We start from the raw sequence: 18105 nt of genomic DNA, 5'->3' as shown, positions 1-18105 counted from the left end.
GTCTGCTATTAAAATGTTATTAATATTAGTATTCTATTCATTATTAATTGCATTATTATTATAATGGCTATTATTATTAATAAAGAATAGTACTGAATTTCATTCATATTTTACAGGGAAATCTGTCAAAAAAATTTTTTTAAACACAATCTTTTTTTTTTTTTTTTTTTTTTGTGAGGAGATCAGCCCTGAGCTAACATCTGTGCCTATCTTCCTCCACTTTACATGGGACGCCGCCACAGCATGGCTTACCAAGCAGTGCGTCGGTGCGCGCCCGGGATCCGAACCAGCAAACCCCGGGCCGCCGCAGCGGAGCGCGCGCACTTAACCGCTTGCGCCACCGGGCCGGCCCCCTAAACACAATCTTTTTGACCCAGCTATTTTTCCACTTTGGAATTTATCCAACATATACACTCACACCACTGTGCAAAGATATATGAAAAAGATAGTGTTCTATACCACTATGAGCATATTTTTAAAACTACAGTCAAACAAAGTAGAATAGGGATGTGGGAATCAAATGCCAGGTCACCACTTACCCACTATGTGAGTCTGACATACTACTTAACCTATCTAAATCTCAGTTATAAAATGGGTATAGTAACAGTACCACCTCATAGGATTGTATTGAGACTTAGATGACAAACTACGTGTAAAAACTTAACAATTGATTAGCATATATTAAGTATTTAATAAATATGGACTATCACAGCCATTACTATTATGGATAGGACAGACATTTGTTGAATGAATTGTGGCCCTTCCATACAATGGAATACTATACAGATTTTATTAAGAATGATGAAGATTCTGGGGCTGGCCCAGTGGCGCAAGCGGTTAAGTGCGTGCGCTCCGCTGTGGCGGCCCGAGGTTCGCAGGTTCGGATCCTGGGCGCGCACCGACACACTGCTTGGCAAGCCATGCTGTGGCGGCGTCCCATATAAAGTGGAGGAAGATGGGCATGGATGTTAGCCCAGGGCCAGTCTTCCTCAGCAAAAAAAGAGAAAGATTGGCAGATGTTAGCACAAGGCTGATCTCCTCACAAAAAAAAAAAAAAAAAAGTGAGGAAGATTTATATGAACTGATATGGAAAGAGTTCCAAAATGTTAAGTGAGAAAAGCAAATTGCTAAACAAGATTATGGAATGATCCAAATTATAAATTTTAAAACATATATAGGGCCGGCCCCGTGGCTTGGTGGTTAAGTGAGCGCGCTCCACTGCTGGCGACCCGGGTTCGGGTCCCGGGCTCGCACCCACGCGCTGCTTCTCCAGCCATGCTGAGGCTGCGTCCCACATGCAGCAACTAGAAGGATGTGCAGCTATGACACACAACTATCTACTGGGGCTTTGGGGGGAAAAAATAAATAAATAAAATCTTTAAAAAAAAATATATATATAATAAGTATGTATAATTTATACACACACACATATGTGTGAGTGTGTGTGTGTGTTTATATGTGCATAAGATATTTCTGGAAGAATACCCAGAAACTGAGTAACAAGATTGAGGAAAAAGGGGCATGTTTACTCTTCGCTTCGTAACACTTAGAACCATACTTTTTCCCAATGAGCAAAGTTTTCATTAAAAAAAAAATAAAAAGAATAATGTTGAAAATGACTTGCTTATCACAAAGGAGAAAATAAGCACTTTGATTAAAGAAAAAGTAGAGACAAAAGAAAGTTTCCACTGAATTCTAAAATTGGCAGCAGATAGAAAAACCCTGTACACATATTAACAGAAACAGTCCACCGTGCAAGTACAGCCTTTAACTGAGGTTCTGGGTTATGTTCAATTCTATCAGAGATCTATTAATTACCGGCTTCTGAAAATATCCACCTTATCTGCAAAGCAAAAGCACTGAGACTTTCATCTTTAGTTTCAAACACTGCTTTTTATTTTTAGAGTACTTAGAAACCTACTGAATTTATATAATATTGACCCAAACGCAATAGAAATAAAACAATTGATTTTTAAATTTCCTTTACCTGGTGTTTCATTTTGATTATTTCATTTTTTAAACTTGGGCTTAAAATAACACTGCAAGAAATTTAAACATCTTTACATCTCCTCAAAGTCTCACCATCACGACACAAAGCAATACAAATTAATGATCAAAATTCCAACATGCAGCAAATTTTAGACATAATTTCTAAGGAATAGATTAAAATTACAGCAAGACTTTGCATGCTAAAGAGATTTAAAACTCAAAAGACAACACTGCTGCTGAGGTTGACTGAGGGGACAGAAGTTCAGAGGCAAAGGGGACCAAAAAGCAAAAGGGATAACTAGTTTATATCTAACTCATCTTTCTCAAAGTTTTGACTAGCATAGAGCATCTTTTTATGAAATAGGCAGCAATGCTTAGTAATTTTAAAAGATGACTATGACTATGCTAAAATGCCAAAAAGAACATTAATCTCCTTGGCAGTGTCAGAACCATACTCAGATGTTACTAGAAAGCAAAGTGCCTGAAAAATCTATAGTTTGTTTTATCAATCAGATAAAACATTAAGAACGTCATCATTCTAAGATTAACTAGTTACCAGAATTGTTCGCTAAAGAAGGTTGTGAATGTGTTCACCAAATATCTTTAACAGAAGAGAAAGTCCCCTCAATGAGATGGTTTTGGTTACACAGAAAGGAAAATGGTACCATGATCCTTCTCCCACTGGACCTCAGGAGATCCCTCTTCTAGATCATTCTCCTTACAATACCTCAAAATGGGAAGCAGATTCTGTAGAAAAGAAGTGGATTCACAGCTCACTCCACGTGGGCCAAAGCAGTTAAGCAAGAGGGACCCCACTGCCCATGGACCCCAGCACGGCTTCACTCAATAAACAATACCTCACACTCCCTAGAATTGGCAGATGAGTCATTATTAGTAACATAATAAAAATCCACATATTATCCAAATCCAATCACTTCTCACTGTCTCCACTTACTTCCCTAGATCAAGCCCCACGTTCTCTCACCTGCCAGGTCTTGTTGCATCTGCTATTGCCTCCTCAGTCCATTCTCTACCTGGCAGTCAGTGGTGTTTTCAAAACACATCAGATCATATCTTTCCTCTGCTTTAAAACCTTCCAAAGGCTTCGCTGTCACACTTGGAATAAAATCCAAACTCCTTCCCATGGCACACAGACCCTGCCTGACAGCTCCCTGCCTACCCTCGAACCTCATCTACCCCTCTCCCACCCGTGGACTAAATGCTAGCCCACATGGGCCTTCCTTCTGTTCTGCAGACAAGCCAAGCTCACTGCCACCTCAGAGCCTCTGCCTTTGCTGTTCTCTCTGTCCAGAACACTCTTCCCTCCCTCTTTCAAGGCTAGGTCTTTCTTATCGTTCAGGTCTCAACTCCTGTCACATCCTGTGCAAAGGAGCATTCCTGCTGTGTTCTATACCATATTTGACTTTCTTTCACTATCTGAAATTCTTATTTTTTTGCCTACTTTGTTGTCTGTCCCCACCTCCCACTACTGCCACTAGTCCATCATGAGAGTAGGAACTCTGTCTTTTTTTTTCAATTATTTTATTGAGGTCATAATGGTTTATAACATTGCGTAATTTCAGGAGTACATTATTATCTATCAGTTTCTGTATGGAGTGCATTGTGCTCACCACCAACAGTCTAATTTTTATCTGTCACCATATATATGTGTCCCTTTACCCCTTCTGCCCACCCCCAACCCCCTCCCGCTCTGGTAACCACTAATCTGTTCTCTTTATCCTCGTGTTTGTTTATCTTCCACATATGAGTGAAATCATGCAGTGTTTGTCTTTCTCTGTCTGGCTCATTTCACTTAACATAATACCCTCGAAGTCCATCCATGTTGTTAGAAATGGGATGATTTTGTCTTTTTTATGGCAGTAGTATTCCACTGTATATATATACCACATCTTCTTTATCCATTCATCAGTTGATGAGCACCTGAGTTGCTTCCACATCTTGGCTATTGTGAATAATGCTGCAATGAACGTAGTGGTACATAGATCTCTTTGGAGTGTTGATTTCAAGTTATTTGGATAAATACCCAGTAGTGGGATAGCTGGGTCATATGTAGGAACCCTGTCTTATGTACCTCCGTATCCAGTGTCTGGCACAGTTGCAGGAGTCAAAAATGGCTGATGAATGGTAAGAAGTCACGATTTTTTAAAATCATTACGTATCTTTTCTCAATAAATAGACGTTAAAAGCACAACTACTATGTTCTTTGCCATTGCAATTTTCTTTTAATGGAGTCCTAAATTAGACAACAAAATATTTGCAACTCATAAACAAAGGGCTAATTTCTTAATATATTTTTTTAATCTTCAAACTAAGAAAGTCATTGACAAAATAAGGAAAAGGTATAAATCGTTCAGAAAAAAGTAAGATAAATGACTCCTAAGTATATGTAAAGATGCACGATTTTACTCAAAATAAGGCAAAAACAAATTAAAGCTACTAGATATTTTTAACCTTTCAGCATGGTAAAGATCAAAAGTATAATAACACTTTGTAGAGTATGAAAAACCACGCTCTCTCACACATTGCTGGTGGGAGTATAAAGTGATATAATCTTTTTGGAGAGCAATTTGGAATTTTCTATGAAAATTACAAGTGCACATGCCCTTTGACCCAATATCTTAACTCTCAGGAATTTATCCTATGAATACACTTTCATAAAAGCAAAATAATGTACATGTTCATGGATCTTCACTACAGGGTTTCCTACAGACAAGAAACAACACAAATGAAACATCCAGAAATTATGGGACAGCCATACAACAGAATATTAAGCAGCTGCATAAAAGAATTGGCAGCTCTTTATTTACTCGTATGGAATAAGCTCCATGACATGCTGGTTAGTTAAAAAAAAGCAAGTTTCAGGAGTTACTGCACATTTTTTTTTGTTATTTGTAAATATATATGACATGGTTGTAAACATATGGAATGTCCTTGAAACGACACACAAAATACTAGTAACTTTGGTTATATCTAGGGAAAAGAAATGAATGCCTGTGGGATGGAGAAAGGCTTGCTTTTGTAGCTTTTGAACTTTAAACCATTATTTACGTATATGATTATTAAGCTTCCAAAACAAACCAATTTAAAAGGATTATATCCATACACAAAAAGTTTTCAAATCGTTGATTTAGAAAATCTCTCAAGATTTCTTCCAAATTTCAGACTGTGTGCTATTCTAAAATTTCAGCAGTTAATAAAAAGAAATCATATGCTTCTCTTTATTCCTCTTGGCAATAAGTACTTGATAAATAATTATTCCTTGATTTAATAGACTTTTTTTCTCATTCTAGCACAGGATCCCCTCCTCCTGATCCTCCTCAACTAAAAGTTCCACCGCTTGAAGTCCACAGCCTTACTCTGCACAGCTCTTCAGTCTATGCAACGGAAGATATATTCCTCGGAGGTTATATTTTGAAATGTAATATAAACAATAGATATTTATTGTGCCTGAATAATAATTTTTTCTAAAAGATGCTGTCACAATAAATAGTATAAGAGAATTTAGCTGCCTTCTAGGGCTTTTCATCTCCTCTAGCTTAAGAGTTAGGACATAGTTATACGAAAAAATAACTACCATGCTAGGAAAGATATTACAGACGCCAAATAAGTAATACAAATAAACAACCCCTCAAGAAATTCAGGAGAAAACATCACATCTACCAGGGTAGTCAGGAAAGGCTTCAAAAGAGAAATAGAATCTGAGTTGGGTGTGATGGATGACTCAATTTCAAGAGGAAAGGGACTGCATAGTAAGGGACAAATTTCAGGTGGTTCAGGAACAAGTGAGCAGGCCAGACTAGACAAATGTGGCCTGGAGATGGTAGGGAGTGCTCCTAGCTCCTGGAAGTCCACTTAAACTGTCCCTGATGCCTGTAAACTTCCAATGCCCTGGATTAATTATGATTCTTCCTAATATCTCCCAGAGTTGTCATTTCTTCTCCATTCTCACCACCTCAAAACAATCCAAGCTCTCATTCCCTCTTTTTGCAAACATCTCCAAACTCATCCCCCTGTTTCCACTCTCCCCTATCTCTAATTCATGGTACACAACTCAAGACATTCGTTATTTTATATACATAACCCACTCACCCCAAACCCACCAATGGCTAACCACTGCCTGCAAAATAAAATTATTCTGCCTCTCATTCGAGGCCTTCTAACATCTGCTCTCTATCCACCTCTCACTCTATCACTGGACTCATGCTTCCTAAACATAATATACAAATTTCATGCCTAATCCATGGTGCTCCTTTTACCTAGAAAATTCTCCTTATTTTGTTCTCAGGAGGGGCACACATGGTTGAAAAGGTTGTGAACACCATAGTTTATATAAATGATAGCCCCTGCCAGTGTTGGACAGTGCATAACTTCTGCAACTTTCCAAAGATGGCTTGTTTCCACCCTTCCCCACCATGAAGGCCTTCCCGGAACAACTCAACTCAATTGTTGATCAATTGTGCCTCTGATTCCTACCTTACCAACTCGATATCTTTTCTTTACAAAAAAAACTTACAATATTTAGAACACCAACAGTGCCTTGGACACAGCAGATACCCAAAAGATGCTTGAAAATTATGATGGGATAAACCGAGAAAGGCAGATTGTGGTTAAACCGTAAAGAGCCTTGAAGGCCAAGAAAGAAGTTTCGACTTTATCTGGTAGATGCCAAATGTGGTCAAATGATCAGAATCATTTTTTAGAAAGACTAATTTCAGCAACCACAAGCAAGCAGGGTTTGAGAGACTACAAAGTGCCAGCTTAGGGGCCCTGATGGTTGGAGGAGGCCCGTGGGAGGCTCGCTCCATAACATGCAGCCTCCTCAGTGCTTCATTATCCTTCAGTTTATCTGTTTGGGATTATAGTTGGGTTTCATATACTTACACTCGGAAAGTGAAGCTTAAAATTGGGCCATTAAGCCAAGAAAAACATGCTTTCGCCTGAAATATCTGGGTATCTAGGAAACAGTTCTGACTTGAATTATATACATACATAAGATACATATACACAGATGAAGCATTACTCTTATCTTCTTCCTTCACTTCTTTTCCAGTCTTCCTCTTTTCCATCTGTCTCTTTCTTTTTGGTTTCTTTCTCTCTCTCTCTCCCCCTAAAATTATTATTCACGTCTCTCATTTCTTTCCAAATGCTTTACATTAAAGATCCCCAAACTGCTTCCCCTTCTCCCAAAACTCCCTCCAACCCCCAACCAAAAATTATTAATCCAGTTATTTCACTGTTTTTGCTTACATACTGATTTAGCCAATTCCCTCCATATTCATACTAATAACTCAATTCTCGTACTAATAACTCAGTTCTCCTGTTTCCTTTGCTAATGTATCTTGAACCTTCACTAACCTCAGAATTCTACAATTACTAGTGAATCATTTCAAGGCCAATCATTTATGGCTCATTTTCCTATAGCCCTCTGGAAGAATCAAGGGCACTTATGTATTTAGGTATATAAATTAATTTCATTGTACTTATGGGGTAACCAAATAAGTGATTCTTATCTGTAAAATCGAAAACTCAGTTAGAACCTAATACACTAAACTAAATGAGTTTCCTAATGAATTTCCTTTCAAAGCACGTATCTTGAATTTCATGCCAAGATGGCATATCAGTAATGGACTCCATGGTACTAGACAATTTTATCTACTTCTTAGACTTAAATAAAATCTTTACTCTCCAGAGGAAGAATATTATGTGGAAGTAATCCACTGCAATATCAAGGCACATAGCACCACTGGAAATGTGCACATGCCTATTAGGAAAAGATTACCAGGTGCAACCTTATTTAAAAAACGAATGGAGGGGGAATCTTAAAACAGTATCAAAGGTAAAACAGAATATACGATTTTGTGTTTGTGCCCAAAGAGAGTGTCTCCCTTGCAAGTCCAACTTTACTCTGTTTATTCCTCCCACCAAATATGCAAAATAAACTCATTAGCACTAAAAACTATGTATGTTATCACTGTAGAAAGGTAAGCACGACCTTAGGAAAGATGAAAATATTTTCCTGTCACCCTAGTCAAGTGAAAAGAAAAAACATTAACTACTCCAAGACTGTTTCTAGATTTAAGGTAGTTTAAATTTTTCTCCCTTCCCAAGGTAACAGTTTTTTCCCTCCCCATACTTCAGAGCCTTCTGAAAGTCGCAGCATGAATCTTTGGTACCAAACGGCAGACAGGTGTTTTGCTAACTCCATACTTTGCAGGAAAAGAAGAGAGCAAAGGGCACAGACATCCATTATTTAGAGTCTCTCGTTGTTAATCTCCTTTAGAATACAACAGTTCCATTACAGCACATATCATGCAGAATGTATAGAATGTGTGGGCAGTGTATAGCAGATCACATTTCAGATAGCAAGACTTCATCTATTCAAATACCACCCAAAATTGACAAATAATTCAAACTGCTCTTAGCCCAAGGTTCAATTATTGAATACTAACACTAAAAGTTTATTAAAATCTAATTAACCGGTTGCCATTTGCTCAAAAGTAAGCTAAAATGATGGGAGGTTTATTTATCTCTATCTAACCCTCCCCACGCCTGGCTATTCGCCCTCAAGAGAAGCGTCTAGTATATGGGCCAGAACCGGCTTGTGCCTGGGAAACTGGGGTGAGGAGAAAGCACCAAGCCATCCTTTGGCTGGCCGCGCCTGGGGCCTCGCTGGGCCCTGAACCCAGCCTGGCTAGGGCTCCCAGAAGCAAACAGGACGGAGACGGGACCGACGGACGGGACAGACAGACGCGACAGGACGGATGGGACGAGCAGAGCAGCAGTGCGTCCTACCCGGAGGGCTCCCTCCCAGGGCCGGCGGAGTACCTGCTCCGGTCATCCAGGCTGCGGTTGTCGGCTGCCGCGGCGCGCCAGTCGGGCAGCGTGCTGGCGCACAGCACCACCATAGACACGATCACGAACACCACCGACACGCTGGCCAGGATCTGCGCGGCCAGCGACGACGTGGGCTCCTCGAAGGTCCGCCGCATGCGCTCCAGCCAGCGCCTGGAAGGGGCCGCCTCGGCACCGCCGGGTCGCGTGTCGTCGCGGCCCAGCGCGCCCGGCTCATCGGCTGAGTAGAAGGTGTAAGTGTCGGACATGCGGTCGTCGAGGCGGCGCTGGCAGCAGTACTCGAGGTGCGCGCCCTCCAGGCCCCAGTAGATCATCTCGTTGTAGAAGGAGAGCTCGCACATCCGCGGCGCGAAGCGCAGCTTGCCATGGCCGCGCACGTAGAGCAGGATGAAGCCGAAGGCCTCCGAGTGCCGGTCGAAGAAGTACTCGTTGCGCTCGCGGTCGTAGTCGTCGCACACCTCGAGCACGTCGCGCTCCGAGCGGCAGCCGTGCAGCCGGCTCACGCGGCGCAGCGGGAAGTCCTTCAGCAGCTCCCGGGACAGCGAGTACCGGGCGCCGCCCACGTTCAGCACCACCGAGGCCGCCCCGCTGCGCCCGAAGGTCATGGCTGGCCGCCACGAGGCCCCGAGGCCCGAGGGCGCCGCCGCCGCCCCCCGGGGTCTGCCTGCCCTTGGCCGACGGGGGAGCGCGCCGTCGGGGCCCGCGGGCTGTCCTGCCGGCTCCCCCTCGGGGCTCCGCTGCTGCCCTTCGCTGGCTCGGGGGCCCCTCGGCTCTAGCCTCCTGGGCAGCCCACCGTCGCTGGTAGCAACGCTCCCTCCGCGCTGTGGTACCTGCAGGTCGCCAGGGAGTCCCCTCTCGCTCCAGCGCTGCGCCCCACTGGTCGAGAACGAGGCTGTCAGCGCCGCCGCCTCCTGCGCCCTGGGGATGTCCCCTCCGAGGCCGGGGTGCCCTTGCAAGGCGGCGGCGCTGTCCCTCCTGAGGGGTGCGGGCGCCGAGAGGACGCGCCGATGCGGGATGGCTCCGGGTCCCCGGTGCTCCCTCTGGCCCGGCTCTGGCAACCGCCCCGCCGCCGTCCAGAGGCGAGAGGCAAAGTGAGCGGGTTCGGAGGCGGCGAAGAGCCGGCTCCGAGAGGCGGGGGCGGGGCCTCCTCGCGGTTCCCCCTCCTCGCCTCCCGGCTCCGCTCCGCTCACCTCCCTCCGCGCGCCGCCCTCTTCCCGCCCGCGCCCGCACCTCCCGGGCTCGCTCGGGCTGGGATTCCCCGGCGCCCCGCCCTAGACCTCGGGCTCCCCGCCTCTTGACGCCGTCCTCCCGCCCCGCTCCCGCCCGCAGTGGCCGGGAGAGGTCCCGAGGCGGGGATGCGAGGAGCGGGGAGCCCCGGTTGGAGGGGGGAGCAAAGCCTCGCAGCCGGGGTGCCTGCTCCCGCGTTCCGCCCCGGGCTATCGGGATGACTTGGGCAGCCCCCAAGGGCCCTTTTAACAGCACCCAAAGTGAGGCGACAGGGGGGTAAGGAAGGGTGAGGACTAGGGTGCGAGATTTGAGGGGCGGGGACAGACGGCGTTTGGAGAGCTTTTTCCAGAAACTATCCGGAGCCCAGCTCGGTTTCTGAGACCACCCCAAAGGATTTCTCAGAGAAGGCATCCCAGCAATTGCTTTTCTTGCCTACTTTGCTCTTCCTCTCCCGGCGCGGAGATTCACGTACCGCGTGCTCCGAAGGCGGCCACACACCCCAGCATCCAGCCTCAGTGCCGCCCGCCCTCCGACAGAGAGGAGCGGCCCCAACCCCCGCTTTCTGGGGCGTCAGTCCTAAGAGGGCGCCTATGTATAGCGCGCCTGGACCCCCTCGTGACGCTCCCTGTAGAGTGGGGTGAAAGTCTGGGGAGAATCGCCTTGCCACTGGCAAGAACAGAATTTCCCGTTGCCTTCGTCTGCATCCTCCTTTTTATAATGTCTTGATTTCCCCCGTGCACCCCTAAGCCGGCTGCAGCATCGGTCCTCGGAGCTTGAAGAGCCCTTTAAGGCTCCTCAGAGCGAACTGCCTTGCGCTCTGGTGGATGCCTAGGGAGTGGGTTCCACCTTGGCAGAGATTATTTTAAACTGCTACCAGCAATTCACACCACATCCGACACCGGCAGCCCAGCCCACGCAGAGCCCGCCAGAGGCGAAACAGGTGAGTTGTAAGGCAAACTATGTTAAATGCAAAAACAAATACTGGAATTAAAAATAAGAGTGGGGTGGGGTGGGATGCGGTCATCTGACCTCAGAGTAACCCCGCTGGTTACTGGGAAGGGTTTTACTTTGCCCTTCACTTTTCATAATTTTGTAGGATTGTCCCGTGCCCACTAGAGGTCACCATAAAGAGTCATTTTGCTAGTGTGGTTCTAGTGTGGATTCCTAGCGAAAAAGCAGAGACCTAAAAATTGGAGTGATCTCTCTCACAAAATAAAATCACTCTGGGTGGTTTCTTATGGAATGAAAATCTCTATAAATTGTTTATCCCCAGACTTGGATAATTTATCTTAAAAGCACTTAAAGCTCAAAAACAGGAGTTGTTTGTTTGCTAAGTAACTGCTAAACCAGTAAAACATCCTGAAGGAAATGAGTTTCAAGACAGAATCCAAGGAGGTGATGGTCATGAGCTGCCAGAGAGAAAGAGCAGAGCATTCCAAGTAGCAAAATCTCAGATGTGGAGGATTAAAATTGGTAAAGAAACTAATGCGTTTGCTTGGCTGAAAGATGGGGATCTCAGCTGCAGCATTTAGATTTCATCCTATAAGCAATGGGATCCCTGAAAGTTTTAATAAAAGAAATGGCTTGATGAAAGCTTTATTTCAGGAGGATTCCTTTACCCCTTGGTTTATTCTAAAAAGGCCATTTCTGCTACCCAGGAATGGAAACTCCACCCCTAAATCTTTGTAGATGAGGAAGGGTCAGTTCTGAGAAACACGGAGACCAAGGGCTCATCAGGGCTCGGAAATGGATTTGTTATAGAATTATGAGGATGGGGAAAAGTTTGCAGATGTGAGCCAAGAGAAGAGCCTGCCTTCACACCAGCGAGAGCCAATTCCTCAGGGAGTTGTTAAAAATAGTTTCTAGAAGCATCACAAGCAACAGAACACAGAACAACTATTCTGTTGATTATTTGCTCCAACATTACTATATTTATTTCCTGTGTTCTCTATCTAAAATCTCTTTAAAGTCTGTTGATTGAACCCATTGAAGAAATATCACATATTAAATTAAATTTGAGTTTAGGAAACAAATTAATTTGATGACAATGCACTTTGTGCCTCCTAGGTATGTTTTCATAAAATTTCTTAGATAGGTTTAAATCATTTCATTTGTTTCAAGAGTAATATTCTTATTTGGTTTTAATATCATCAACTACTGCTGCAGCAGCAATACCCAAATCATTTTCTTAAACAAAGGAAACAGTAAGATGCAGAAATGATTGGCTTGTCTCCAGCTAATCTGGTTAGAAAGCATTCCTAAAAACAATTCTATTCCTTTGTACTTTGAACAGAAGATTGTGGGGAGAATTATTACATCTAAATTCTTTTCTGGATTCTGGATGATATTTTGGGTCTTCATATCTAAATATTTAGAATGCATTAAAATTTAAAGGCATCAGGCAGAATTTTAGAGTTTGAAAGAACTGAGAGATTTTCTAGTCTTAATTTATCAACCCATTATTTAGGGAGGAGTAACAAGGCTTCAGAGATGTGACTGTTGCTTGCCCGGCGAGGTTCCCCGGCCAGCAGCATCATGGTAAAGACAAGGCTGGAACCAGGTTCTCTAGTTCATAACTCTAGTCACTCCATCTCTGGGGCCTGCATTGCTGCCACAGCCTTCTATCTGATCTCTCTGCACTCTTGTTCTTTTTTCCCTCTGTGAACCCTGTATTATGCCACCAGACAGCTCTTCCGTCTGTTCATTTTCATCGTCATCCCTCAGTTCAAGAACCTAAAAGATCTACAAAATTACAAGTTGTCTGTACAATAAAGTCCACGCTGGTTATTAGGGCCCTCCCTAGATTCAAATCCTGGCTGCACAACTTATTTGCTAAGTAACCTGGAGCAAGTTCCTTAACCTCTTTGAGCCTCAGTTTTCTCATGCACAGAACAGAGATAATGATTGCTGTATCAAAGGAGTGATGTGAGGATTAAATGAGATAATATGAGGGTGGTATATAGCTCACTGCATGACTCTGGAAAAAATCTCACTTCATGTATGCTTGTAGTAGCCCAAACTGCTCATTCTCATTCCTGGGTTCTAAATAAATGCAAATTGGACAAGTGAATTGATTCATCTAAAAATATGACCAATCAGAAGTAACCTGAAACACCAATAATTCAGTGAAAAGTTGTGACCTTTATACTACTGAGTCTGTGTTGAACAGAGATTCCTCCAACACTTCACACTGCATGACTGGATGTGTTTAGAGACTCTGAACATCCTGCCCCCACGCTTTATAAGTTGAAATACCCTGTGGGCACTGCTGGTCCTTGCAGCTTAATTACCAACTTTGCTTTAAAAAGCCCTTGCTCTGCTGTTGATTGATGTTTCCAAGTATTTGTGTTTACACCAGTTTATTTCTCAGCATCTGCAGAATCAGTGGATGCTTTAAAGAGTTGGCTTTTTGAATGGAAACATAGTCTTCCAATGTCTCTAATTTTACATAAATGAAAGACTCTAATGACTTCTCCCACCATGCACAATTACCCCTATAGAAGGTAAAGCTGCAACTTTCACTAAACCGCCCTCAGAACCATCTCAAAATATGGACCCCATTCTTAAAGGTGAGAAGCCACCAGAGGGACATGTCATCCCCATCCCACACCAATATCCTTGCCTTCTTCTCTGCTCCAGGACACTTTATGCTCCTCTGCAAGCAAAAGGAACACTATCTTCATCAGATTTCCAGCTTTGAGAGGGTCACTGTGTAATCATTATAGGCGGGGTAAAATTTTATCTCTGCCCTCTTAGGAGTTTCAACTGGGCCTGAGAATTAGATTGACATAAGACAGATTAACAGAAGAAAAGCATACAAATTTATTTAATATAACTTTTACATGACACAGGAGCCTTCATAAGGAAATAAAGACCCAAAGAAGTGGCAGAACCTAAATGCTTTTATACTAGGTTGAGCAAAGAGAGGCAATTGTGGAAAAGTAACTAAAATATGTGGGGAGACTAAAGGAAGACAAGAATTGTTTAACAAGTTCTGTTTATACAGACTTCTCTCAGCTTGAGCTTCCCGTCCTTGATGATAAAAATGGTACTTTCCTCCTGCTTCAGGGAGGACATATTCCATGTCAGGGTTTTATCTCCTGCTTTTAAGAAGAAAAGGGGGGACCCGACCCGGTGGCACAAGTGGTTAAGTGCACGCGCTCTGCTGCGGCAGCCCCGGGTTTGCGGGTTCGGAACCCCGGGCTCACACCCACGCACTGCTTGTCAAGCCATGCTGTGGCGGCGTCCCATATAAAGTGGAGGAAGATGGGCACAGATGTTAGCCCAGGGGCCAGTCTTTCTCAGCGGAAAAAAAAAAAAAAAAAGAGGAGGATTGGCATCAGATGTTAGCTCAGGGCTGATCTTCCTCACACACACGCACAAAAATAAGTCACTTTCATATCCTGAAATATTTAAGGAGGAGACGATATAATGTCTGATATTTGCTTCAGAATAATCAAGGGCAGGGGCAAGTGGATGGGAATATAGATGAGACAAGATTGGCCATGAGATGATCATTGTTGAAGGTGGGTGATGGGGCTTCATTATATTAATCTCGCTCCTTTTGTATTTATTTCACATTGTCCATAATAAAAAAGTAAAAATAAAAATTTTAAGCCTCGAGCTTCGTTTAAGCTTATTTTTGAATGTTGACAGTTATTCCTTCAGACTGAACCAGAAGGCACTCTTTCACAACATTTATAAAGAAGAGTCCCTCCAATTTCTCCAGAGTGTAAAAATTCTCAGCACACATTTGACCATGTCTATTAAAATTTAAAATGCACCCTCCTGGGCCAGCCCTGGTGGCCTAGTGGTTAAGTTTGGCATGCTCTACTTTGGCAGCCCAGGTTTGGTTCCTGAGTCCGAACCTACACCACTTGTCAGTGGCCATGCTGTGGTGGCAACCCACATACAAAATAGAGGGAGGTTGGCAACGGATGTTAGCTCAGGGCGAATCTTCTTCAGCAAAAAGGGGGAGACTAGCAACAGATGTTAGCTCAGAGTGAATCTTCCTCAGCAAAAAAATACATAAATAAAATGAAATGCACACACCTAGTATCTAGCAATTTTAACACCAGGAATTTATCCTACAGATATAGTCACATATTTCACAAAGATGTATATTTAAAGATCATTGCGTTGTTTTCAATAGCAAAAGTCTAGAAACAACCTAAATTTCCATAATTAGGGGACTAGTTATGTAAATAATGACATATTCATGGACCTAGTGCTGTTGTTCATACAGGCTCATATGGAACCATTTCTAGGCCATATTGCTAAACAAAAAAGCCTAGGTCTTGGGCTGTGGGCTAAATTATTCCTTCTTTATATTAAAGATATATAGATATGGATACATGATAAGATTTCTGAAAGGATACATAAAATACAGTTATGGGTAGTTGTTTCCTGGCTGAGGGACTGGGAAGTTTAGGGTAGATATGAGACCTACTTGTTATTGGTTATTGTAAACCCTTTGTCTTTTTTTTTTAATGGAGTGCAAGAATTATATTTTCAGGTTAAAAAAAATAGTTAAAAAAAAGAAAGAAAATCCCACATATCCTCCGACCAAATTCTCTTTCTCCTCAGGCCCATCCTTGGTGTATCCTGCCTCCCCCCCTGCTCAGTTACATCTGGGGCTGACCACCTGCTGCTCCCTCTGCCTGAAACATTCCAGAGCATTACGTGACTGACTCCTTCTTGTCAGTCAGCTCTCAGTTCAGATGTCGCTTCCTTGGAGAGGCCTTCCCCGACCACCCATTCTAGCATATCAACCTATTTTTTCATTCCCTATTACTATAAAAAAAATTATCTTGCTCATCCACCTATATCTTGTTTATCATCTGTCCTCCCACCAGACTCTGCTCGCTCCCTTTGAGAGCAGGGACCCAGGGTCTAGTTCACAGCGGTGAACAGTGCCAGGCTCCTTGTTGAAGCTCAGTAACTATTTGTTGAGTGAAGGAATGAATGACTATTACTTAGAATAATATTCTCTGAGTGCTGAATTGGCAGTATCAGTGTATACACACATTGAGGCTGGAATTGACCAACTTGGGAAATCCAGGCTCTTTCTGAAAAACCACTTCAATTTTGTTATATGGTTGGCATACTAGCAGAGAAGATCTTGGCACTGCTTTCCCACTGTACCTACAGTGTATGCCAGCTTCCTGGCATTTCAAAGCACTACAGAAGCTCTACTCATTTAGCAGACCCCAACCCTGGGCCACTGAGCACCCCTATATTCCTTACCTACCAGATGTGTTAGAAAAGTTCTTGGAATCAGCTCTAGTCGTGTCTATGTCCCATCACCCACCCATACCTGTCCCTGGAGGAAGGAGATAATGTGGAAGCAGACCAGGGGCTGAAAGGAAAGAACTATCTGCCATTGAATCAAACACTTCAAAATTGTTACCAAAAAGATAAATAAAACTGTCCAGGGCCGGCCCCGTGTCTTAGCGGTTAGGTGCACACGCTCCGCTGCTGGCGGCCCCGGTACGGGCTCCCCGGCCTGCCCCAACGCACCGCTTCTCCGGCGGTGCTGAGGCCGCGTCCCACATACAGCAACTAGAAGGATGTGCAGCTATATGACATACAACTATCTACTGGGGCTTTGGGGGAAAAAAAATAAATAAGTAAAATTATAAAACTGTCCAGAAAGGATTGGATGTGGATCAGAAGGTTCTGTGTGTCTTGGCTCAGGAACAATAGGGAATATGGAAAAGCTGTTGCCCTGGAGGTGGATTGGCATCTCAGAGACCCCACTGCCTGACTGGGTGCTCGAGATCAGGAGGAGAAGCATTCTGGGAAAGCAGGCCTTGAGCCCAGACAGGAAGGAAGTGAAAGAGCCAAGCAGAGAGAGCGAGAGGGATTCCCCGACTCTACCCCTTATTACATCACAGGACATATTCAAACAGTCCGAGAGAAAAATCAAAGACATTTTCAAAATGAATGAAAGTTCCCCGCTGTGTTCTATCCATTCTGCAAAGATGAGAGCTGCCTTTATCAACGTTAATGAACTAGAATTAACTAGTTTAGGAGTCAGCTTTCAAAAACACCTGCTGTTCTTATCCTTCTGTCCCTGTAACAATATTTCCCTGCTCCACTATCTCAGCCCTCCTCCTCCCTACGCCCAGCTATTATTTCTGCCTCAGAGGAAAGATTGGGCTGGGGTTGACTGAAGCAAAGCGTATGGTATTCCTGGAAATGATCTTCTTATTGTAGATGCAACCAAAATAGCATTGGCTCCGCACTTAATAATTGATATACTCTTCAGCAGCAGTGGCATTTTTTCCAAGGTACAGGATTTAAAATACAGACCATTTTTCTCCAGTTCTTAACTGGAGATAAAATAATCCAATTCTGGTGTATGTGATCCCATTACCCTTCTATGGCCAAAAAAACACAGCCATTGCCTCAGTTTTCCCTGAGACTCATGTTCTCACAAGTTAGCAAACAATACGCTCTTAGTGGAAAGCTGAGAGGTACAGCAGTCTGGAAGATGTGCAGTTTTTAAAGGAGGTTTGGAGCCAATACACTTAGGTTGGTGTAAGCCTGTCACAGGCCTGGGTCAGAGAACAGAGCCTATGGCTCAGCAAAAAAATGCTGAAATGAGTGCCGGCTCTAACTCCATGTGGTCAAGCAACATCAGATCCTATCCCCAGATAGGACCTTCCTCTGCCTGCGAGAAACCTTGCCCTCTGCTTAACATTTGCTGCTGCCTTAGGTCTTCTAAGTAGGATTTTTCCTTTATAGAGGAAAGTAATCACAAATAAAAATCTTTGTAGCAAAGGACACTGAGCAGCTTTTTACACCCTTTCACTAGCTTCTATTGTGATGGAAGAAATTGCAAGAACAATTAGAGCAAATGTCAGTGTAAATCTCCAAAGAAAGAAGAGAATAGGCTTACCAAGTTTCCTTTGATGATGCCAAGGCATTCTCTTCCCTAGTTATAGGGAACTATATTCCTGTATTTAACTTGGACAGTGTCACGGAATTAGCAAACACTCGGTGGCTATACCA

General features: G+C 43.6%; 1 protein-coding gene across 1 annotated transcript in view; it reads right to left on the bottom strand.

Annotated features, from left to right (window-relative positions):
• KCNG3 (potassium voltage-gated channel modifier subfamily G member 3) overlaps positions 1 to 9972 on the bottom strand; it is a 38625-nt gene extending 28653 nt beyond the window's left edge. Inside the window, exon 1 of the mRNA XM_058551353.1 lies at positions 8803 to 9972. Coding sequence (XP_058407336.1) covers positions 8803 to 9467 — 665 coding nt within the window. The 5' untranslated portion in view covers positions 9468 to 9972. The remainder of the gene's footprint in view (positions 1 to 8802) is intronic.
• Positions 9973 to 18105: the final 8133 nt, after the last annotated feature.

The sequence above is a fragment of the Diceros bicornis genome, chromosome 12, assembly GCF_020826845.1.
Source record: "Diceros bicornis minor isolate mBicDic1 chromosome 12, mDicBic1.mat.cur, whole genome shotgun sequence".
In the NCBI taxonomy this organism is placed as follows: domain Eukaryota; kingdom Metazoa; phylum Chordata; class Mammalia; order Perissodactyla; family Rhinocerotidae; genus Diceros; species Diceros bicornis.
This window is presented reverse-complemented; position numbering and strand designations above follow the sequence as displayed.